The following is a 26,889-nucleotide window of genomic DNA, read 5'->3' on the forward strand; positions in this document are numbered from 1 at the left end:
TACATTCCGTCATTCTCACAATATCACTTTGTAATTGGATATTTTGAATAATGTCATTGTTTGAATATATGGTATACAGCTTACTGTTTATACAACTATTTTCTATTTTCTCCGTGATATAAAATGTATACTAAGGTTTGTCAAGCGTTGTATCAGTCCAGAATATTGTTACGGAATTGGGGTTTGACTTTATCCAGTGTAGATGTTGTTTTATTCCCCAATATGCTTTGTACCAAATAAAAGGAGGGTTCGTTCTGGATTACGATTCTACAATGCTTTATTGACGTTATTCACTTCAGTTACTCACGCAGGACTTTATCTCTCTACTAGCACACAGCTAATCTCTAGTAACTAGTAAGCACACATCTTTACTGTACTCAGGTTACTTATTTACCCTTTCGATTATACTGACAACTTAGTTCGTGTATAGATTTACAACTAAACTCCCACCCGCTACACACCCGTATTTATACACGCTTGCTTATGCATAGGCTGTTCCATCACCCTCCATCTGGGATGTTCTTCAATGTTCAATCGAGATCCAGATGCACATATTCGTATACAAACAGACGAATGAATGTAAACAATGCATCAATGCGCCAGCGGTTATAAATACGAGGGAGTACGAGGGGTTACAATGTCGTCACAATGTAGGAGCACAATTTAATAGTCTAAATGAAAGAGAGAGAGAGAATACAGAAACAGGTTAGATATGTATAGCTATAGCGACGAAATCGTTGACCACGCCTTTTTTTCTTGATGCGCCGGAATCAAATGAAGCCATTGGATCCCCAATCAGAGCTGTAAGGCGGATGACCCATCAATTCCACTTTTTGTCCAGACAAACAGCCGCTGGCATGAATCGATGCGTGAGAGCTCGTATTGTAATGATGCAGAATATTTCGTCTTCTCTTGTTCGTTTTTGGAATTCCACAGAAGACTTCAAGCAAACAAAATGTGGTGTACCACTCAGAATTAACCGTCCTACATTTCTCAAGCCGTATAGTCGCCACACGTTCAGTTTTGCCGAAGATACAGGCGACCATTTACTTCGAAGATGTTCTTCCTTCGCTTTCGAAGACCCAAATGGTCGATTTCTGTTTTGTTTCGAGATCCTAAGCATAGATCAAAGATTCGTCGTCTGTGGCCATCTTATAAATATCGTTTGAAGCACCGGAATTGTTCTTTTTCACAATTTCTTTGCACCAATCTACAAGAGCCTTTTTTTGAGCGATTGTCCAATTTTTCCGGAGCTATCGAGAGAAATCCATTTTTGCAGTCAGATGTTCATGAAATATCAAATGTTAGTTGGTGGAAGAAATGTCCAAGGATGCCTCTATCTCACGGTGTATAACATGGCGATCTTGCATTATCCGTTCACGCACGGCTTAAGTTTTTTATGGCACAACGGTCGATTTTGGGCGACCCTCATGACCTTCGTTTTTTTTGCGAGTGTCTGGTACGGTTGAATTCATTAAAGCAGTTTTTCATAGTGATATAGGGGCCACTCTATATATCGAAACACAAAGATTTAATTTGATCGATACACTCTTGCCGTGACTATCCACGTCGAAAGTTGTGAAAATTTATCAAACGAAAATGTAAATTCCATTTTTTTGCAAAGTGATTTTTTCAAGTCACCGTAAACAACACAACACCTGGTCGTATGTCAAACTGTCCTGAGTACGCTTAGGCTAAAAACTGTCATACTTTCCAAAACAAAAATGTCAAATGACGCCTGGCGACACTGTGTGTTGCCTAGGCCAGAATGTTTTATAGTGCCCCTCGTAGACACGTACTATTTACTAATCACAATTGTGCATTTGTATGTTACATGCATAAGGAAACGAGATAGACCAATAGTTCCTTTTGGTGATATACATAGAATCATTTTCTGAGTCGATTTATACATGTCCTTCCATCCGTCTGTTCGCAACGTACAGGTAGCATTTATTATCCGCCTCAGCATGAAAATTGGGGATATCATGTTTATCAATAGGTAGAATGCTATTGCTATCGGTAAAAATCGGTTCAGATTTGGATATAGCTCCCATATATATTTTCGGCTGATTGCACCAAACACGCTATATATGTCCAATTTCGATGAAATTCGGAACATGTGAATACATTTAGTCTAGAAATAAATAAGCCAAATTATATCGAAATCGGTTCAGATTTGGATTTAGCTCTCATATATATTTTCGGCCGATTTCAGGTATTTGCTGCACCAAACTCACTATATATATCCGATACCGATGAAATTTGGAATGTGTGACTGAGTTTGATGTGTGAAGGAATTTGGTCTAGAAATAAATGTGCCAAGTCTATCGTAATCGGTTCTGATTTAGATATAGCTCCCATATATATTTTACATATTCACAGTGGTGTAGGGTATCGTAAAGTCGCCTCGCCCGACTTTGATCCTTTCCTTACTAGTTAATTATTTTATGGTTTTAAAGTTAGCTCCAGATATACAAAAGAAGGAGCCAGAATCGGCTTGAAATTAAGGATGGATCGTCAGCTTTATGGCTAATAATATAGGCTTTATAGTAATCCGTTACAAAAGTGTTGGGCGGATTCAGCAATGTCTGTCCAGCCAGAATTAGCCTAAACTTTTCCTCGTTTTGGTAGAATACCCGCATTTCCAGTTTTGCGCATTTTGAAGATGCGAATATGCAATTCTACAGTTCGACTTGTCTATGAACCATGTTTCGTTATAACTGTGACCACCGATTTCATGTATTTTGCATTTTCTGTACAAAAAATGTTTACATATGTATGTATAGCTATAGCGACGAAATCGTTGACCACGCCTTTTTTCTTGATGCGCCGGAATCAAACGAAGCCATTGGATCCCCAATCAGAGCTGTAATGCGGATGACCCATCAATTCCACTTTTTGTCCAGACAAACAGCCGCCTGCTTGAATCGATGCGTATGAGCTCGTATTGTCATGATGCAGAACGATTCGTCTTCTCTTGTTCGTTTTTGGAATTCCACAGAAGACTTCGAGCAAACAAAATATAGTATGCCTCAAACCGTGTAGTCGCCACACGGTCAGTTTTGCCGAATAAACAGGCGACCATTTGCTTCGAAGATATTCTTCCATGAAAAACTTTCGTTGGATTTAGCTCGCTTTCGAAGACCCACCGGGATTGTTATGTTTCACAATTTCTTTGCACCAATCCACAAGAGCCGGATCTAGCGAGAGAAATCCATTTTTGCAGGCAGATGCTCATGCAATATCAAATGTTAGTTGGCGGAAGAAATGCCCTAGGATGCCCCTATCTCACGGTATATAAAATGGCGATCTTGCATTATCCGTCACGCACGGCTAAAGTTTTTTATGGCACAACGGCCGATTTTGGGCAACCCTCATGACCTTCGTGGTTTTGGCGAGTGTCGGGTACGATTGTTTTCATTAACGCAATTTTTCATAGTGATATAGGATGGCCCTTTATTGACACACAAAGATTTAATTTGATCGATACACTCTTGCCGTGATTATCCGTGTCGAAAGCTGTGAAAAATTATCGGACGAAAATGTTCACAAGTAAATTACATTTTTTTTTTTTTGCAAAGTGATTTTTTCAAGTCACTGTGTTGGTGTTATGTCAAACTGTCCTGAGTACTCTTAGGCTAAAAACTGTCAAACTTTCAAAAAAAAAAAAAAAAAAAATGTCGAATGACGCCTGGCGACACTGTGTGTTGCCTAGGCCAGAATGTTTTATAGTGCCCCTCGTATACACGTACTATTTACTAATCACAATTGTGAATTTGTATGGTATATGCATAAGGAAACGAGATAGACCATAGTTCCCTTTGGATATACATAGAATCATTTTCTGAGTCGATTTTTTGCATGTCCGTCCGTCCGTTCGCAACGTACAGGTCGCATTTATTATCCGATTCAGCTGAAAATTGGGGGATATCATTTTTTTATCGATAGGTAGAATTCTATTGCTTTCGGTGAAAATCGGTTCAGATTTGGATATAGCTCCCATATATATTTTCGGCCGATTTTACCAAACAAGCTATATGTATCCGATTTCGATGAAATTCGGAACATGTGAATACATTTAGTCTAGAAATAAATGTGCCAAATTATATCGAAATCGGTTCAGATTTGGATATAGCTCGAGAAAAACGCGATTTAAGTTCGCGGTTGGAATTTGACTTTCCAACATGAAGAGGTTATTACACAAAAACTGAAATAACTACTTGGACCATATTTTACAAACAGCTAGCCAGATATCAGTACTAAATTTCTGTGCAAGATCAATCATGATTTGAATTGTTTTAGTGCTTCATAAACTCAAAAAACTGTTGTGTTGAATTATGGGAAGCTCGTAGTAAATGAGCTGTAACTCGTTGAGTTTTAGAGATATCAGCATGAAAAAATAGAAATTGCTAACTCAGGAAACGCATTTTTTGATTTATGCCACTCTTTGAGTAAATGAGCGATATGTTTCGCCGATTTGATTAATTGTATGTATAAAGCACCCTATATATGTCCAATTGGTCTAGAAATAAGTATGCCAAGTTTTATCGAAATCGGTTCTGATTTAGATATAGCTCCCGACTTTGATCCTTTCCTTACAAGTTAATTATTTTATGGTTTTAAAGTTAGCTCCAGAGATACAAAAGGGGGAGCCAGAATCGGCTTGAAATTAAGGATGGACCGTCAGCTTTGTGGCTAATAATGCAGGCTTTATAGTAATCAGTTTTAAAAATTTTGGGGCGGATTTAGAAATGCTTGTCCTGCCAGATGTTGCACAAAATAACTTTCAAAACGAATTGAATTGGCCTAAACTTTTCCACGTTTTGTTAGAATACCCACATTTCCAGTTTTGTGCATTTTGAAGGTTTTTTAGATCTCCGTAGGTAAAAGGCTTTGGCTTATCTCCTCATATGGCGGGCGATATTTCTATTTTCAACCTCAATGTAATTTGACTCTTTGGGTCTTCCGAAAGCAGCGGCAAATTATATATTGCATTAAAGTGTTACTCTTGGTAGAGTATATAAAGAAAAACCTTTTCACATATTTCTATAAATTAAAATGTAACCTTCCAATCCAATCCTGCAACAATTCTATGGTATGTAAGTATTTTAAACAGCTGCAGAATATAAACTATAGCAGACAGCCCTGACCTTTATGAGTGAGGTGAAATGCTAAATGCTTTCAAATGCAAAATCAAATTGAAATTTTACATATGCTAAATTAGTAACTAATCAAACATAATTAATTAGTTTTCAAATATAACCGAAACGAAGTGTAAAAGTCAACACACAAGATGTTGCAAAATACATACACGATACATATGTATGATTATATGAAAATGTACATGTTTAGCTAAATTTATGTACATTAGAATGTAATGAAATCCAAACAAATTATTTTACTCAGAAACCTTTAATATGTCACGAAAAATTGTTTTTTTTATTGTCTCACATGTCACACAATCTAAAACTATAGATACGTTTTTCCTAGTATTAACAAATTGGGTTGTTGTTTTTTTTTTTAATTTTCATGTTCGGAATCGTTTTAAAAAAACACACTATGTTCAAATATATTTCGATAAATTCTTTTGCATCTGTCTACTTATGTACCGTGTTCATGTATACATATGTACATATCGTCACCATAAATGCCCAAAGACGTAACCCGCAAAATCAAAACTTTACAGGAGAAGCAAAAAACGTTATAAAAAAAGAACTGTTTTATATAATATAACTCTTATGGGGGCGAGTATTCGAGATATTATCAATCCTATACGAATGGGAGTAATAAATGAAACCAAAACAGCGGAAACACTTGGTTTTGGTATCCGTAATTACAACAAAATTTGCAATATTATACCATTTTCCGAAATGCCATTTCTTGAATAGGATCGTTGTTTTTGAACGTAGAAGCAAGAGCATGTATTTTAACTTTATGTATCAGATCCCATCAAAAAACGAATTTCGATTTGCGTGTGGGTTTCATCTTCGGGCATTTTTGGTGACAATATAATAATTTTACCTTATACATACACATATGAGGGTATATGACTGTGTGTGTTTTGCGGATTTATATATGTACCTTTAATTGGCACAATATTTTAAACTTACACAAAGTTATGTGCATACGACAAATATAGAATCAATGATTCCGAGAAAATTGTTTAAACCTTAATACAAGGTTAACATGAATGTGGAATGTAAAAAAAAGTTATTCACCAAGAAATTTTGCTGGTTAAACCACAACAATTTTTTTCTTTAGCTTATCTTAAATAAAATGAATATCATTACGAGGGCTCCACCAGAAATGAAAGGGAACAAATGAAACATCACTCCGATATTTTTATGATGCGTTCGTCTTTGATAGATTAAACAAGTAAGAAAAGCGTTAATTTCGGCCGGGCCGAACTTTTTATACCCTCCACCACGAAGTGTATTGAAGTGAATTCCAAACAAGTAAAAAAGTATCAGTCGGCTTTGCCGACTGAGATATAACCTCAGCCCGTGCAAATTGAAACACTTTTTCACAAAAAAACATCTGTATTTAGGGGGTTTCAAAATTTTGGTCGTATGAACAGACAAAAATGTTGGTTACGATTAAAGTTCGAAAATTTTGCGGAAAAGGTACTTAAAGGAATGGACCGACATAGACCATGGGGGTGCCATAGGGGGTTTTTACACCCTTCGGACTGTTTTCTCAAGAGGGATGGACTTACCCTTGAAACAACTTTTACCATCGTAATTGAGGCAGCGAATATAAGTTGCTTCAAAAAAAATCAAAGTAATTCAATAACAGGTCTTAAAGTGAACTTATCCAAAATTTTATGTGGGAGGTACGGGATGGAGTCGAAATCGTGTGCACAATTTTTCCGAACATTTTTGAACATTTGTGGGGTAGGTACCTGAAGTAGTGGACCGATATGGCTTATCTGCGGACTTAAACTAAGTTTGGAAACAATATTACGAAGGCCAAATTTTGGCCGGAATCGGAATATCCGTTCGAGAATTATCTTGCGCTTCCAGCCATAAACATGGTGTCATAGGGTTTGTTTTTCAACTTTCAGGCTATTTTCTCAGGAAGTATGGACTTGCCCCTGAGGAAACCTGTACCTTCGTATAGGGGACAGTGATTACAAGCTGTTACAACAAAAACCAAAGCGATTCGAGAGCAGGTCCTAAACTGAACATTTCCTAAATTTTGTGTGGGAGGTACTTGAAGGAGTTTACCGATTGAGTCCATATTGGACCTCATCTATGTCTGGTAGAAATTTCATAACGTGCAAAGTATGGTCCAAATCGGTTACTTCCTTCAAGAATTATCGTACGCAGAAATTTTCCCAACATTTTCGAACTTTTGTGGGGGAGGTACCGGAAGGAGGGGACCGATATAATCCATCTTTGAACTTGAACTAAGTTTGGACAAAATATTACAAAAGCCAAATTTTGGACCGAATCGGCAGATCCGTTCGAAAGTTATCTTGCGCTCCAACCACTACACATAGGGTTTTTTGTACCTTTCAGACTATTTCCTCAGGAAGTATGGACTTGCCCCCAATGAAACTTACAACGTCGTATAGAGGACAGTGAATACAACTTGCGTAAACAAAAATCAAAGCGATTCGAGACCAGGTCCTAAACTGAACTTTTCCGAAATTTTGTGTGGGTGGTACCCGAAGGAGTGAACCGATTGAGTCCATATTGGAACCTCATCTAAGTTTGGTAGAAATTACACGATGTGCAAAGTATGGACCAAATCGGTTATTCCCTTCAAGAGTTATCGTGCGCACAAGTTTTGCGAAAATTTTTGAAAATTTGTGGGGGAGGTACCGGAAGGAGTGGACCGATATAACCCATCTTCGAACTTAAATCAAATCTGGACAAAATATTTCGATACCCAAAATTTGAACCGAATCGATTGATCCGTTCGAGAGTTATCATGCGCACCAGCCAGCCAGACAGACAGACAGACAGACGGACATTGCTAGATCTACTCAAAATTGTCTGAAACGGATATCGTACAAACATACTTGGGGTCTAAAACTATTATTTCGATGGGGCACATTTTTGGTCGTATCAAAGTGTAAATACCCTCTTTAGCCTAAAGGCTGAGGGTATAAAAATTCCGAAAATTGGGAGATATCTTCCTATGGGGGCCATATAAAGGCGTGGACCAATACCAACAAATTTCATATGGAACGTTTAATACCCCAAATGAAGACCAAATACCAAATTTCAGCTATTTCGGTGGATTAATGTGGTCACAACCTTCAAAATACCGAAAATCTGGAGGAACCGTTCTATGGGGGCTATATGAGGGCGTGGACCTATACCTACAAATTTCTAGGGGAAAGCTTTCTAGGGGAAGACTAAATACCAAATTTCAGCCATTTCGGTGTGATAATGAGGCTAAAACCTTCAAAATACCGAAAATCGGGAGTTATCGCCCCATGGGAACTATACCAAAACGTGGACCTATATAAACAAACTTTGGCAGAAATGTTTCTTAGCCTCTGGAAACACAAAATACAAAGTTACAACCGATTCGATGGTCAAATGGGACTAATTCATTCAAAATATCGTAGAGTGACGCGTACTATATACGGGGTGTTATATGGGTGCTATACCAAAACGTGGACCTATATAAACAAACTTTGGCAGAAATATTTGTTAGCCTTTGAAAACACATATTACCAAATTACAACCGATTCGATGGTCAAATGGGACAAATATCTTAAAAATTCCTTAAAACGACGAAGCGTCACGCGTCACTTTGTATGGAAGCTATACGAAAACGTGGACCTACATAGCCCCCTTTCAATACCAAAAGTCCTACGTACATATAATAGATTTTACCAAAATTTCACCCATCTTCCAAATCAAAGTTAGTCAAGAGCAGGGCTTAAAGTGAACTTATCCGAAATTTTGTGTGGGAGGTACCCGAAGGAATGAGCGGTACCGGAAGGAATATCTGGTAGATATATATTAGGATGCGTAAAGTATGGACCAAATCGGTCCTTCACCTCAAGAGTTATCGTGCGCATAATTTTTCCGAACATTTCTGAACTTTTGTGGGGGAGGTACCTGAAGGAGTGAACCGATATGACTTATCTTCGAACTTAAACTAAGTTTGGACAACATATTATGAAGGCCAATTTTTGGATCGAATTGACATATCCGTTCGAGAGTTATCTTGCGCTCCAACCACTACACACGATGTCATAAGGGTTTTCTGAACCTTTCAGGCTATTTTCTCAGGATGTATGGTTTTGCCCCTGATGAAACTTGTACCACGGTATGGGGGGCCGTGAATAAAAGTTGTTACAACAAAAATCAAAACGATTCGATAGCAAGTCATAAACTGCACTTTTCCGAAGTTTTGTGTGAGAGGTACCCGAAGGCGTGGACCGATTGAGTCCATATTGGAACCTCATATAAGTTTGGTAGAAATTTCACTATGTGCAAAGTATGGACCAAATCGGTTACTCCCTTCAAGAGTTATCGTACAGGAAGGAGTGGACCGATATAACCCATCTTCGAACCTAAACTAAGTTTAGACAAAATATTACGAAAGCCATGTGCGCATCAGCCAGACAGACGAACGGATTTCGTCCAAACATACTTGGGGTCTAAACCCATTATTTCGATGAAGCACATTTTGCACGTATGAAAGTGTATATACCCTCGTTAGCATACATGCTGAGGTTATAAATAGAGGTGAAACATTTTCGGACCAAAATTGCTGTAATTTGGCACTTGGGGTTTCCAGTGATCAAGAAACTTCTCCACCAAAAATTGTGGGCATAGGTCCACGTTTTGTTCTAGACCCCATATAACGGTACCGCCCGATTTCAGGTATTTCGACGTTTTTTGAACAAAACGTAAACCCATGTCCATAATTTTTTGTGGAGACATTTCCTGACGATGGAGAACCCTAAGTGTCCAATTATATATAATTCGGTTGGAAAACGTAGGTAAAAACGTCAAAATACCTGAAATCGGAAGGCACCGTTATTTGTGGGCTATAACAAAACATAGACCTTTGTCCATAATTTTTGGTGGAGAAGTTTCTTGGCAACTTCCAACCTTAAATGCCAAATTATAGCTAATTCGGTTCGAAAATGTATTTAAAATCGTCAAAATGGTTGAAGTTGGGCGGTACCGTTATATTGGGGCTATACCAAAACGTATATTCATATATGAAACAAAATACCCATCTATCCAAAATTTCAACTTCCTATCTCAATTTTTGTGGATGCTAGAATAATTACCAAAGACGGACGGAGGGACGGATTTGCATAAAAAAACCAAAAAGTAAAAACACAAAAAATTGCTTAACATATCTATTTTTCAACCGATTTCGAAAGCTAAGTTAATTACCTGTTTCATAAAAATAAATAATTATACAAGGAAAAAACATTTTCCCGTTTTTTGATGCGATTTTTTTCGCACTTCAACCACTATAACTTATCTATTTGTTAACCGATTTCAAAACTTAATGGCCTGTTTAAAAGATATTATTTGCCCATTTAATTGAAAAGAAATCCAATAGAAATCCGTTTTGAAAAATAGAGGTTATGCGTCTTTAAAGTTGAAAATATTAGAAACCCCATTTTTCACTACATTTACCGTTATGAAACAAAAAAAAAACGAAGTGACCCAAAGGAACCAATGGTATTGTTGTTATCCTTGGACCCCAACACGATAGAATTTTTGCATCAGAACCCTTGAATATTTTTCGTGTAGCACAGTGTTATTGTACTCAGCAGAAATATTATTTGATGGCCTCAGGGGTTTTAAAAGCTTTTGAACCATTATCTCTGGAAAAAGAAAAAAGAAATTATATCGTTTTAATCTGGACCTTAAAAACAAGCTTCGATAATTTCAAAACGAACCTCCATATGTTTGATGTTTTGTGGGGGATAGAAAATGGTGGTACATCTTCGGACTTGCTCTATTTTTGGAAGATATATAACGTTTACAAAGTTTGAATGGCATCGACAGTCAACTAAGCAGGCAGACAGACGGTCGCATAACTCCAAATTGTCTAAGTTTGAATTTGACCGAAAACTATAATTTTGACGACGCTAATTTTAGATCTATCAAATTGTATACAGCCTCATGAACCATTATGTCCACCATTTGGTAAAAAGTATAATAATTATGTATATTTTCCAACGCCTTGTTTCGAACCTCATATTCCACACAAATCCATACAAGTATAAAAAGTTTTCATCAAATGAGTTCACCTCTTCATATGCGGCCTACATTTACCTCCGCTTTGCACATTACAACCATGTACATACATACTGCTCATCAATATCTAACCCTGCCATCTTCCTTTCTGCTGACTGACTTAAATGGCATCTGTGTAAATTGTCACACATTTACTAGATACTTAGAAACGCTAAAGATAACACATAACAGATAGCAGCTAGTTACAGATACTAACATGTAATATATGTGCATGTAAATAGTAAACATACATACATACATCCGTATGTACCTGTAATATATACACAGAGGTCTCATTTCGACATTATGTACATTGACAATACGCACATAACACCTTTGAGCAGCACCACCACAACTACTAACCCACCCAAAAAAGTGATCGAAAAAGAAAAGAAAAGCGTATGTTGGATGGCAAAAGCAAAAAAGTGGAATCCACTGCAAAAAGCGTGTCATTCCTGCCATACATTTATGAAAGGTGTGCGCAGCAAGCCAGTCTATGAGCAAACCAATGTATGTAGAGTATCAATCTAATACACATAAACACCTAATGTTACAAGTAGCAGCATCAGACTTATGAGTTTGCGTTTGACATTTCGTCGTAACCGTGTTGTAGTTTTCGTTACACATTTTGAATTTTAATAAAGTTGTTAAAGTAACGTACCATCTAGCCATCCATCCATCCATCCAGCTATTCAACCAACCAGCCAGCCAGCCTGCCATCATCTATCCATTCATTCAAGCACAACGTCTGTCGTCTATGTGCTTAAATGTGGTTATTACTTCATACAGAAAACAGCTGGTGCTTGTTTTGTTTGTCGCTGCTGCTGTTACTCTGTTTTCGTTCTTTGGTGTTGTCGCTTGCTTGAGGTGGGCTAAGGTTTATGTCACACGGCGAAAAGATAGTGGACAGTGGTTTTTTTGTTATCGAATTTTTATATTATAGTATGTATTACATAGTATGAGGAAAGAAATGTGTGTTTTTGCTTTGGCTGCACTTCTTTTTAAATTAATTTGGTAATTTCTTAATTTGTGGTACGTAATTTCCAAGGTATGCAAACAGTATTTTAAAATGGTTTCTCCTTCTCTTTGGAACATATAATTATAAAGTGTAATAAATCATTTTACAATCACAATTAAGCAAGACCCTATCTAACAACGATAGCCCTGGGTACAAACTCAAACAATATAGACATCAATTCTTGAATATTGATTTATTATTTATTACTGATTAAACCCGCTTGCACTCAATTGGTTCAATCCCAGACCTCAACATAAAAATTGTCGGCGATGGCAAATCCCTTCTGCGTAATGTTGGCTTATATTTCCTGAATATTTCATCCCTAAAAACTTCTCTACAAGTAAATTTGTCTTGACCAGTAACTAATGTAACACGTCGAATTATTGGTCGTAGGCCTACCATTCAGTTATGTGTATCCGTCAGCCCATTTTAAATTGTAATCAAAGTCCAGTAGTGGAATTCTGAAATTATTTTAGTAAACAAAAATTTTTGGTGTAGAAGTTTTGTGACTACTGGAAACCTCAAATGTCAAATTACAAGTAGTTCGGTTAAACAATCTAGATCATATCTTCAAAATACCTAAAATCCGGAATAAAAAATTCGGTACATAAGCAGAAATACATATTTTCTATCTTCAGAACTGATGTGGTGAATTTATGTTCAATTTCATCACACTTCACATTTTGAACGATATCCGTTTCACATTTCTTTTGGTACCTTCCTTACCTTTTTATACCCACAGCCTTTAGGTTAGCGATCGTATATAAACTTTGATACGACCATAAATGTGCCTTATCGAAATAACAGGTTTAGACCCCAAATATATTTGGACGAAATTCGTTTCAGACAATTTGGAGTTGATATAGCCGTGTCCGTCCTTCTCTGTCCGACTGGCTGGAGCGCACGATAACTCTCGAACGGATCAACCGATTCGACCCAAATTTTGGGTATCGTTATATTTTGTCCTTAGTATAAGTTCGAAGATGGGTCATATCGGTCCACTCCTTCTGGTACCTCCCCCACAAAAGTTATAAAATTTATTTGTAAAATGGTGTAAACGGTAAGTCTCGACGAGATCAATCGATTTGGTCCAAAATTTGCACATAGTATTATTCCTTCCAGATATAGGACGGGTTCGAATATGGACTATATCGATCCACTACTTCGGGTACCTCCCACACAAAATTCGGAACAACTGAAATTTAATATCTCCTCTCGGAAAGTTTTGACATTTTTTTCAATTGGTTGTCCTTGCTGCTTCTTTTACAGTGGTATTTTTTTTTGCGCATTTCCATACTTCTTGGGATATTGGCCTTAAAGCTCCAAGAAACCCTGACGGCACCAACTAAAATGGCAAATCAGCAAGATAACTCTCGCAGGGAATTTCTGATTTGTCCAAACTTTGCACATCGTATTATTTCATTCAGTGTATCAGGGTGGAATATGAACTATATCGGTGCACTCCTTCTGGTACCTCTCCCACAAAAGTTCAATTTTTTTCTGTACATTGGTGTGAATGATATCTCCGAAGGTAGTAATCGATTTGGTCCAAACTTTGTACATCGTATTATTCGTTCCAAGAATATGGACTACATTGGCCCATTCCTTCGGGTAGCTCCCACACAAAATTCGGAAAAAGTGAAGTTTAAGAGCTCCTGTCGTATAGTTTTGAATTTCATTCAATAGGTTGTCCTAGCCACTCCCTTTACAACGGTAAAATTTTTTCAGTGTAAGTCCTGTGCCGGTAGGATTTTTGGAGCCATTATCTCTGACGGTACGGACCTATTCCGGAATTTTTTTTAAAAAATTTCAAATAGGTCGGAGACGTTTCCTCAAACTGCAATTTTCTTTGTGTGGTAGGTACCAGAAGAACGGGACCGATATAGTACACGGTGTGCCTTAACAAATTTAAATGGAAGGTGCTTACACCTCGGAAGTTTTTGCTGATTCTGAAACTACAATGCTCATAGATGAGAAATATCAAGAAACAAAAAAAATCGCCGGAGGGATTTTCAAATAAATCGCGATTTAAGTTCACATTTGTAGGGGTTCTTTAGGTTTTCACGATTTAGCTTGGAAACCGCGAGTTCTATGTAAATGGGTCTAAAGAAAATGTTGTAGCAGAGAAAATTATACACAAGACTGGCCTTTATGATATTTTTGTAGGTTTTACCGTTTTTGAGATATAGAATTTCAAATTGAGACAATGCAACGACTGTATCGCTTCCTTATAAAACAATGCCATTACTGCAATTTCCCAAATTAAACTTATATATCTTGAAAATGGTACAACCTAAAAAAAAATATAAATCATCCACTCTTGTAGAGAATTTTCACAGCTTCATTATTTTCTTTAGTCCCATTTTAATATGACTTGCGGTTTCCAAGCAAAATCTTGAAGACTTAAGATAAAAACCTAAAAATTTGAACTGAACCTCTATATCTCAAAAATGGTAAAACCTACGAAAAAACCTAAAGGTCAGTCTTATAGAGAATTTTCACAGCTACAACATTTTCTTCAGACTCATTTCGATACGACTTGCGGTTTCCAAGCAAAATCGTGAAAAACTAAAAAATCCCTAAAATTGATTTGATTTTTTGATTTGATTTGATTATTTTTCTTATCTATGAACATTGCTGTTTCAGAATCCGCAAAAACATCCCATGTGTAAGCGGTTTCCATTAAAAGTTAGTTAAGGGGTACTGTGCATAATATTGTTTTATAAGGGGACGATACAGTCAGCGCATTGTCCCAATTTGAACTTTCATATCTCAAAAACGGTAAAACCTACGAAAATATCATAAAGGCCAATCTTGTGGAGAATTTTCTCTGCTACAACAGTTTTTTAGGCCCATTTACATAGAACTCGCGGTTTCCAAGCTAAATCGTGAAAACCTAAAGAACCCCTAAAAATGTGAACTTAAATCGCGATTTATTTGAAAATCTCTCCGGCGATTTTTTTGTTTCTTGATATTTCTCATCTATGAGCATTGTAGTTTCAGAATCAGCAAAAACTTCGGAGGTTTAAGCACCTTCCATTTAAATTTGTTAAGGCACACCGTGCCTTAACATGACTGGATCTAATAATACGATGTGCAAACTTTAGACCAATTAGAAACTCCTTGCGAGAGTTATTTTGCGGATTTGCCATTTTGGTTGGTGCCGTCCGGGTTTCTTAAAGACTTTAGGCTTTGTACCGTTGTATACGAGGCTGCAAGGACAACCTGCTGATTCAAAACCTTCCGAGAGGAGCTCTTAAACTACGCTTTTTTCGAATTTTGGGTGGGGGAAACCTGAAGAAGTGACCGGTATAGTCCATATTCGAAGCCTATCTATATCTGGAAGGAATAATACGATGTGCAAAGTTTGAACCAAATCGATTGCTCCCTTCGAGAGTAAAAGTTCACATCATTTTACTGATGAAAGTTGAACTTTTGTGGGAGATGTATCTCAAAGAGTGGACCGATATCGCCCATCTTCGAACATAAACTAAACTACAGGACTGTTAGAAATGTTCCTATATTACCTATGTGGGATCTTATCTACATTCGACTATTGGAAGTCGGACGTATAGGTTATCTTCTGAACATATAGGACGCATTTTATTCCGATAATCTAGAGAACACCTACTATAAATACCTATGAAAAGGGCACTTCGAACTATTTTATTTATAGAAGGATGTTTGGAGGTATTTCTAATTCTAAAGGCTAATTGCAGTTTTTCTATCTTTAGAATAACGTTTGAAAGTAACTTTCTAACTGCAAAAGAGTTGTTGAAAGTTTTCAATCTATAACAGAGAAAGTCTGAACAAAGCCAAAACGAAAACGAGGACCGCTTGGAGATGCATAGAAAATCGTATACTCGTATAAGGACTTTTGGACATCGTTCATTGATGTAGGCGGACTTTAGCGAATTTAAGACGTATAGAACCTCATCTTCTTCTATCTACGTAGAAATACTTTGAGGTCTTCTATATATAGATAGTTAATTTGTTAATTTTCTATCTATAGAATGTCTTTGTAAGTATAGAATGCCTTTGGAGTTTGATGCCGGTCTGTAGAAATTACTGTCCCCAAAAAAATTCCCGCCTATGAGTCTGATAGTGGCAGGAAAAAAATCCACGACCATGTGCCTGATAGTGGCAGGAAAAATATTCTTAAACTATCAGGCCCATGATAGTGCAGGAAAAATATTCTTAAACTATCAGGCCCACGATAGTGCAGGAAAAATATTCTTAAACTATCCACGCTTATGGGTAAGGAAAAATATTCTTAAAGAGACCACGCCTATTGGCCTGAGAGTGGCAGGAAAAAAATCTTAACCAACCCACGTCTATGGGACTGATAGTTGCAGGAAAAATATTCCTTAAAAATCCACGCTTATGGATCTGATAATTGCAGGAAAAATATTCCTTAAAAATCCACGCTTATGGATCTGATAGTTGCAGGAAAAATGTTCCTTAAAAATCCATGCTTCTGGGTTTGATAGTGTGAGGAAAAATACTCTTTAAAAACCCACGCTTCTGGGTCTGATAGTGTAAGGAAGAATATTCTTTAAAAATCCACCCTTCTGGGTCTGATAGTGTGAGGAAAAATATTCTTTAAAAATCCACGCTTCTGGGTCTGATAGTGTGCGGAAAAATATTCTTTAAAAATCCATCCTTCTGGGTCTGAAGTGTGAGGAAAATATTCCTTAAAAATCCACGCTTTCGGGTCTGATAGTGTGAGGAAAAATATTCTTTAAAAATCCACGATTATGGGTCTGATAGTGTGAGGAAAAGTATTCTTTAAAAATCCACGCTTATGGGTCTGATAGTGTGAGGAAAATGTTTTTTAAAAATCCACGATTATGGGTCTGATAGTGTGAGGAAAAGTATTCTTTAAAAATCTACGCTTAAGGGTCTGAAAGTGTGAGGAAAAATATTCTTTAAAAATCCACGCTTATGGGTCTGATGGTGTGAGGAAAAATATTCTTTAAAAATCCACGCTTATGGGTCTGATAGTGTGAGAAAAATATTCTTTAAAAATCCACTCTTATGGGTCTGATAGTGTGAGGAAAAGTATTCTTTAAAAATCCACGCTTATGGGTCTGATAGTGTGAGGAAAAATATTATTTAAAAATCCACTCTTATGGGTCTGATAGTGTGAGGAAAAATATTCTTTAAAAATCCACGCTTATGGGTCTGATAGTGTGAGGAAAAATATTCTTTGAAAATCCAAGCTTATGGGTCTGATAGTACGAGGAAAAATATTCTTTAAAAATCCACTCTTATGGGTCTGATAGTGTGAGTAAAAATATTGTTTAAAAATCCACACTTATGGGTCTGATAGTGTAAGGAAAAATATTCATTAAAAATCCACGCTTATGGGTCTGATAGTGTAAGGAAAAATATTCTTTAAAAATCCGCGCTTATTGGTCTGATAGTGTAAGGAAACATATTCTTTAAAAATCCACGCTTATTGGTCTGATAGTGTGTGGAAAAATATTCTTTAAAAATCCACGCTTATGGGTCTGATAGTGTGATGAAAAATATTCTTTAAAAATCCACACTTATGGGACTGACAATGTGAGGAAAAATATTCTTTAAAAATCCACACTTATGGTCTCATAGTGTGAGGAGCAATTCTTTAAAAATCCACGCTTATGGGTCCGAAAGTGTGAGGAAAAATATTCTTTAAAAATCCACAATTATGGGTCTCATAGTGTAAGGAGCAATTCTTTAAAAATCCACGCTTATGGGTCCGAAAGTGTGAAGAAAAATATTCTTTAAAAATCCACGCTTATGGGTCCGAAAGTGTGAGGAAAAATATTCTTTAAAAATCCACACTTATGGGTCTCATAGTGTGAGGAGCAATTCTTTAAAAATCCACGCTTATGGGTCCGAAAGTGTGAGGAAAAATATTCTTTAAAAATGCTTATGGGTCCGAAAGTGTGAGGAAAAATATTCTTTAAAAATCCACGCTTATTGGTCTGATAGTGTGAGGAAAAATCTTTAAAAATCCACGCTTATGGGTTCTTAGAAAACTCATCAACAATATTCTTGCGTTAATTTTTAATCATTTTGAATGTTTCATTTTTAAACGTAATTGTATAGCTTCACCTTGGAGGCATGATCAGAGATCTTTCATATATTGCAGACATTTGGAAGGGGTTAAAATAAATCCTATAGGTCTTCTGTCTCTATAAAATTTATTAAAGTATTTTATGTATCGGATGTTCCTTCCTTTAGAAGACTAATTTGATGTCTATCTAAGACCTTCCGAAGGTCGACTTTGGAATATAATAATTAGTCCTTCTAGAAAAAAACCCCATACATTTTATTTCTCCCCAGAGACCACAGTTTTCATTAAACTATTTTCTGACATTACCTTGTCTTGTAAAATACAATACAACAAACCAACTCACGAAAAAAACTCAGTTTGATATGATTTTGACTGTCTGTCACATTGTTTACCACCACATTCTACGGAATGCTTGTTGTATCTCAGTTTGGAGGCTTCTTATTTACGCTGTTATAATGGAATGAATGACTGACTGAATGACTGGCTGTGAGTTTTCTTTCCTCCTTTACCTGGGGCCACATCAACGTGGTTTCCAATAATGTCAGTTGTATGAATGTATGCATGTATGTTACTTCGCATATGTTGTGACTCTGAAGAGTGACGCTTGACAAGTTAAAGCCATACTGGAGAACGAACAAATGAATGAAACTCAGTTCCGATATCAGTCCACAATTTCACAATAATTCTGAAAAGGAACGAACACCAACGAAGGAAAAAAAATAATAATGACAACGTTACCCATACTGTTGGCATACAATGATGACACTCTGTGTATCATATGTTAAACTTTCGTAGCCAACAACAAGAACAGTTTTGCTTTACCCCTTTTAATATTTTTAAGGGAATATGTCCCCGATATTTTCCTACAAAAAGATGTGGGTTATTTGTTTATGTCAAGTTCCATTTTGGGTATGGGGAGATGGGAGTAAGATGCTTGCAAAATTCAGTGGCGCTTACTGATACAAGGGGAAATGGAATGGTTTTTAAGCTGCCGGCAATCTTGCTGTTGTAGCATCATCAGGTTCACATATCAGCTTGACAATGTATGGTTAAGGTAAAGTGACAGGGAGGAGTTAAATGGTTAAAAAAATACAACAATACAGAACCGAGAATGTACAATATTTGTTTAGAATATAAATTAGTCTTCGGGATATACGATTTTCTTTTCCTCTTGTTTCTGATTCGTGAGCGACCTAAAATTAATTATTTTGTTGTGTTTTCTTTTCCAGATGACGTTACATTTTGCCCTGCTAACACTGCTGTTAGCATACTCAGCCCAGGCTATTCAGAATCAACCAGGACCCTCATATGGACCCCCACAACGTTTTCCCCATCGTGAATATGGCGTGCCACAGAAAATGCCTTTTCGTGAATATGGTCCACCCGCGTTGAAATATGGCCCACCCAAATTGAATTTCATTGGTGGCGGCAGTAGCAGTTCTTCTTCGTCGTCGTCATCATCATCTCTACATGAACAAATTAAGAATCACTTTGGTGTACCCAAGCCATTCTATGGTCCTCCCCATAAACCAGCCCAACAATATGGTCCACCACCAAAGCAGCAATATGGTCCACCACCACCATCACAACCCAAACCCCAATATGGACCACCTAAACCCCAATACGGACCACCACCACCTCAGAAAATCCAACATATTCCTGCCTCCGCATATGGCCCACCAAAACAACAATACGGTCCCCCACCACCACAAGCCCTACCATTGGTACAACCTGGCCCATTGTTCAAACCTCAACAACATCAGCCAGCCACATCATATGGACCCCCACCATCAGGACCCTTGAACCAACCACCTAATCAATCTTATGGCCCACCACCTGGTAACTATGGACCTCCACCATTGCCAAACTTCCAAAAGGTCCAAGAAACAACCATTGTTTTGGGTAACAATCAAAATGGTCATGGTCATCAGCATCACAGCCACAGCGGTGCTCAACAGCAACAACAACAAGTACAAATTCAAATTGATGCCTCTGGACACACACATTCCATTGCTGGTTCCCAAACTCCATTCCATACAGCCTGTGATGGTTGGAAACCCATACCCGCCCCTGCTGGTTCTTATGTAGAAAATAATCATATTGACACTCAGTCTGGTTACAGCCAGGTATCACAAGGTTTTGGCCACAGCGCAGGTGCCTCGTCATTCTCTTCGGCTCAAGCATCACAAGGTTTTGGCCACAGCGGAGGTGCCTCATCATTCTCTTCGACTCAATACAGTGCAAATGGTGGTGGTGCTGTAGAAGGTATCCATTCAGCAGCTGGCGGATCTGGTGATTCTTCTTCGACTATTACTTTGGGTATTTCTGGATCTGGAGGTCTTGATGGCTTAACTGATGAACAATTAGTTGCTGTAGCTTTACAATCTGGAAGCTTTGACAACGACAACAACATCCATCAAGAAATTCTACCTCAAGCTTTACCCTCAACTGGACCAGCTGGTGATTTCAATAAGAATATTGGTATTACTCCTCTTGAAGCTCAAGCATTAGAGGTGAGTATGAAAGGGGAAGATATAAAAATAAACACTGTCAAGAGGGCCACCAGAGTCAGTTCCACACAACTGTTAAAAAAATGTGGTAGAACTTCAAAAATATTCTTAAAAAATCCACGCCCATGGATCTGATAGCGGCTGGGAAAAATATTCTTAAAAAAATCCATGTCCATGGATCTGATAGCGGCTGGGAAAAATATTCTAAAAAAATCCATGCCCATGGATCTGATAGCGGCTGGGAAAAATATTCTTAAAAAATTCACGCCCATGGATCTGATAGTGGCTCAGGAAAAATATTCTTAAAAATCCACGCTGGGAAAAATTTTTTCTTAAAAAAATACACGCCCATGGATCTAATAGTGGCTGGGGAAAAATATTCTTAAAAAATCTACGCCCAGGGATCTGATAGTGGCTGGGAAAAAAATCTTAAAAAATCTACGCCCGTGGATCTGATAGCGACTGGGGAAAATATTCTTAAACAAATCCACGCCCATGGATCTGATAGCGGCTGGGAAAAATATTCTTAAAAAAAATCTACGCCCATGGATCTAATAGCGGCTGGGATAAATTTTTCTTAAAAAATCTACGCTCATAGATCTGATAGTGACTGAGAAAAATATTCTTAAAAAATCCACGCCCATAGATCTGATAGTGACTAAGAAAAATATTCTTAAAAAATCCACGCCCATAGATCTGATAGTGACTAAGAAAAATATTCTTAAAAAATCCACGCCCATGAATCTGATAGTGGAGGAGAAAAAATTCTTAAAAAATCCACGCCCATGAATCTGATAGTGGAGGAGAAAAAATTCTTAAAAAATCCACGCCCATGAATCTGATAGTGGAGGAGAAAAAATTCTTAAAAAATCCACGCCCATGAATCTGATAGTGGAGGAGAAAAAATTCTTAAAAAATCCACGCCCATGAATCTGATAGTGAAGGAGAAAAAATTCTTAAAAAATCCACGCCCATGGATCTGATAGTGGAGGAGAAAAAATTCTTAAAAAATCCACGCCCATTGATCTGATAGTGGCTGGGAAAAATATTCTTAAAAAATCCACGCCCATAGATCTGATAGTGACTAAGAAAAATATTCCTAAAAAATCCACGCCCGTGGATCTGATAGTGGTTATGAAAAATATTCTTAAAAAATCCACGCCCATGAATCTGATAGTGGAGGAGAAAAAATTCTTAAAAAATCCACGCCCATGAATCTGATAGTGGAGGAGAAAAAATTCTTAAAAAATCCACGCCCATGAATCTGATAGTGGAGGAGAAAAAATTCTTAAAAAATCCACGCCCATGGATCTGATAGTGGCTGGGAAAAATATTCTTAAAAAATCCACGCCCATGAATCTGATAGTGGCTGGGAAAAATATTCTTAAAAAATCCACGCCCATGAATCTGATAGTGGTTATGAAAAATATTCTTAAAAAATCCACGCCCATGAATCTGATAGTGGTTATGAAAAATATTCTTAAAAAATCCACGCCCATGAATCTGATAGTGGAGGATAAAAAATTCTTAACAAATCCACGCCCATGGATCTGATAGTGGCTGGGAAAAATATTCTTAAAAAATCCACGCCCGTAGATCTGCTAGGAAAAATATTGTTAAAAAATCCACGCCCGTGGATCTGATAGTGGCTGGCAAAAATATTCTTAAAAAATCCACGCCCATGGGTCTAATAGCGGTTGGTAAAAATATAGTGGCTGGGAAAAATATTCTTAAAAAATCCACGCCCATGGGTCTAATAGTGGCTGGGAAAAAATATTCTTCGAAAATCCACGCCAATGGATCTGATAGTGGCTGGGAATAATATTCATAAAAAATCCACGCCCATGGGTCTAATAGTGACTGGGGAAAATATTTTTAAAAAATCCACGTCCATGGGTCTAATAGTGGCTGGGGAAAATATTTTTAAAAAATCCACGTCCATGGGTCTAATAGTGGCTGGGGAAAATATTTTTAAAAAATCCACGTCCATGGGTCTAATAGTGGCAGGGCAAAATATTTTTAAAAAATTCCACGCCCAATGGTCTATTAGTGGCTGGGCAAAATATGTTTAAAAAATCCACGCCCATGGGTCTAATAGTGGCTGGGCAAAATATTTTTAAAAAATCTACGCACATGGATCTGATAGTGGTTAAGAAAAATATTCTTAAAAATCCATGTGTATCGATCTAATAATGGTTGGGAAAAATTTGGTCTACATTAGTTTCCCTAAAGGTATCCTGAATTTCTAGTTACCCTTTTAATATTTCCTTGTTCTCTTTTCTTTACTTCAAGCTCTCACTTGGCACTGAAGAAGATACCTATAGCAAACCACCTGCTGATTCATACGCTCCTGGTTCAGTTCATGCTGCTAAATTCGGTGGCTCCAGTTCATCCTCCTCCTCATCATCATCCCATAGCTTTGGTATTTCCGGACCTGGCGGCAACTATGGACCTCCACCACCACCCAGAGGTAATTATGGACCTCCACCACCACCCAGAGGCAACTATGGACCTCCACCACCACCCAGAGGCAACTATGGACCACCACCACCACCAAAGGGTAACTATGGACCTCCACCACCACCCAATGCAAATTATGGACCCCCACCACCACCTTCAGGCCCTGGCGGTAACTATGGTCCCCCACCACCACCATCAGGCCCTGGCGGTAACTATGGTCCCCCACCACCACCTTCAGGCCCCGGCGGCAACTATGGTCCCCCACCACCACCACCCCATCATGGTGGTGAATTCAGTTCCTCTGCCGCCTTTGTTCAGCATCATGCTGAAGCTGGTTTAGGTATCCAATATGGCAAACAATCTGGTAATGCTGGCAATTTCCCACCACCACATGGTGCTCCTCCCAGTAAACCCGTTGCATTCCGTCCACCGGTACCACAAGGTTTAATTGAAACTATTGGCAACACTGTACAACATTTGGATCAATTCGGCGTGAAACCAAATAATCAAGCTCCCACATATATACCACCAGCAGCCAGTGAAATTCCTCAAAGTGGACCCGGTAATTTGAACATTGAATATGGACCACCACCACAGCAACAACAGCAGCACCAACAACAACAGCAATTACATTTAGCTATAATTGAACAACAATTGCCAGAACAACAGCCAGCTCAAGTATTTGTGCAACAACAAGGTCAACAACAACAACATCATCATCACCATCATCATGAACAACAGCAGCAGCAACAACATCACTTCCAACAACAGCAGCAGCAACAACAAAATGTCCACATTGAATATGGTGTACCTCCACCACCACCCCCACCACAAGGTATTCCTCCCCCACCCCAATACTTGCCTGCTGCACCACCAGCCCAACTCCATGAACAATTCTTGCCACCATTGCCCACAGGACCTCAACAATTTGCCAGTGGATCCGGTGCCAGTGTCTCTTATACATCAAATGCTCAGGCTGCCTTTGAGAATGCATTCAGTGCCACACAATACAATCACCAAATAGTCCATAGCCAGGCTTTGCCATTGCAACAAGAACAACCACGTTTCCATGATTGTGGTCATGGCCCCAATTTGGTAGGCGGTGGAATTTTCAATTATCAACAGCAGCAACAACAACAACAAGCTGGTTCCACTTCCATATCCCAAAGTATACCCGTTGCCGAACAGCATTCTCAAATTTTAGCCGGCCCAGCCAGCAGTTATGGTCCTCCAGCCTCCGGCAATGAAATTGACCACATTGGCTATGCTTCACAAAAATCACAAGTTACAGCCTTGCCAGATGGTACACCAACAAATGGTCTGCCCGGTTTGGAAGGTTTAAATGTTTTATCAGCCCAAAAATCCCAATCGATTCACTTTAGTTCTCAAACCGGAATTACCGGAAACAATGGACAAAGTCAAACATATCAAGTACAATTTGGTGGCAATTCCGGTGCAGGATCAAATCATGATGAAATTTTATCTGCTGACCTTTTGCAAACCGTACTCAATGCTGTAGAACAACCCCAGCAACAACATCAACCTTTGCCACCAAATCACAAGGCTGAGGCACGTTCAGATATCGATATACGTGAAGAATCAGCTGGCATTGATGAAGAAGATGAAAATGAACCCGATGTGGCCAAGCAAGCATCACAAAAAGTGGAAGTTAAAGTGAAACCGGACGGTGATGAAGAAACCCCAGCTGATGTCAAGGAACTGACACCAATTGTGGTGCAAGACGAAGATGAAGCTAAGCATTAATGAGTTGCATAAATTATGCATATCCTCATGGAGTAGAGTGTCACAATTCTCTCTTTAGTCATTTAAAGCTTAAGCTCCCTCTTTATGTTTTGCATAATTCTAGTTATGTCATTGTAGTTATATGTAATATGCCTAAGTTATAATTTCTATTTATTGTCATAAACATTATGTATAAGTTTATAATTAAAAAAAAAATTGTCGAACGTTTATTTATTTTTTTCACGCTCATAAACTGCCACTTAATTAATTTGTCTTATTTCAAAAAGAGGCCAACAGTTACAGCTCTTTTTGATGATGCCATACATTTTTAACATGTTTTTAACAAATAAATAAATTATAATAATCTATCATCTGTCCCTCTCCCCTCCGCGTATCCCCCATCACTTTGTTTTACACGAAAACCTCAATATTATTCATAATTAATGTTATGTTTTATAAATTATATAAATTGTTGTTGTTGTATATTTAGTTGTGTAAATCGTTTGAGTTTACATATCACATAAAAATATACGCAATATTTAACGTAAAAAAATTAAATATAGTGACAACAACAACAACAAAAAGAATAAATTAAATATATAATGAAATTTATTCAATAGGGGATTACGTACGCACAAACACACACACAGAAACAAATTAAAGTCCATAAAGTGTACAATCAACAAAACAAAATTATTTTTAAATCATGTCCATTTGTATTATATATGTATGTATGCGATATTTATATGTATAAATTAATAATTTATTTGAAATAAAATAAAAATTAAATTTAAAAATTGTGAATTGTGTCCTCGTAATTGTTTTGTGAAGGGCAAATTAAATGAGTGCTCGTGAGATCGAAGGATATTTATGTGGTTATGAACAGATCGAATACCGGTTACACAACCAAAACTGATGGTTATATCAGAGATCAAATGAAATCAAATGTTCCTCATCGAAGTCATACTTTGGGGACCATTTACTTGGAATGCGTAATTTTATCAGAAAATTTAGAGTCGAATTAGCCATGTCCGTCCGTCTGTCAGTCTGGCTGGAACGGATCACCCAATTCGATTTGGCATTCGTAATATTTATTCCAAACTTCGTTTAAGTTCAAAAATGGGTCATATCGGTCATATCCCCACAAATGTTCAAAACTTTTCGCTAAAATTGTGAGCACGATAACTTTTGAAACCAGGAACCTAGTTGGTCCACGCTTTGCACATCGTATAATTTCTACCAGACATAGATGCTGTTCTAATATAGACCCTATCGGCTCACTCCTTCAATCCACTTCTTCTCCCACAAAAAATTTCGGAAAAGTGCAGTTTAAGAGCTGCTTTCGAATCCCTTTGATTTTTGTTGTAACAACTCGTAGTCACTGCCCTCAACGACTTCACAAGTTTTTTCAGGGTTAAGTCCATACTTCCTGAGAAAATAGCCCGAAAGCTTTAAAAAATCTCTATTACACTATTGTGTAATTGTGTAATAATTGTGGCTGGAGCTCACGAGAACCCTCGATCGGATCAGCCGATTCGATCTACAATTTGGCCTTCCTGATATTTTTTTGTACAAACATACTTCAAGTTCGAAGAGTGCCAAAAATTTCACTAAAATGATTCCTACGCACTCGCCTTAATGTTGCTGCAAACACAACAGATAGCACAGGCCTATTCCGCTCAACTGACTCACATGCTGGAAGACGGCTTTGCTTCTCCCGATAATGTGGAAGCGCAGTGGCAAAGAATAGCCCATTCACTTCAAACTGCCGCAAAATCTGTGCTTGGGTACCAAAAACCACCACCTAAAAATCTGTGGTACGATCAGGAGTGCCGTAAGGCTACTGAAGAAAAGAACGCGGCA

The 26,889-nt window shown here is 37.7% G+C and overlaps 1 protein-coding gene across 1 annotated transcript in view; it reads left to right on the forward strand.

Moving 5' to 3' along the window:
- LOC141396818 (uncharacterized) overlaps nucleotides 1-25,810 on the forward strand; it is a 98,737-nt gene extending 72,927 nt beyond the window's left edge. The window contains exons 2-3 of the mRNA XM_073972480.1: nucleotides 19,543-20,826; nucleotides 23,116-25,810. Of these exons, the coding sequence (XP_073828581.1) occupies nucleotides 19,543-20,826; nucleotides 23,116-25,047 (3,216 nt within the window). The 3' untranslated portion in view covers nucleotides 25,048-25,810. The remainder of the gene's footprint in view (nucleotides 1-19,542; nucleotides 20,827-23,115) is intronic.
- The last annotated feature ends 1,079 nt before the right edge of the window (nucleotides 25,811-26,889 follow it).

The sequence above is a fragment of the Musca autumnalis genome, unplaced genomic scaffold (assembly GCF_047663935.1).
Source record: "Musca autumnalis isolate F117 unplaced genomic scaffold, ASM4766393v1 scaffold_3, whole genome shotgun sequence".
In the NCBI taxonomy this organism is placed as follows: domain Eukaryota; kingdom Metazoa; phylum Arthropoda; class Insecta; order Diptera; family Muscidae; genus Musca; species Musca autumnalis.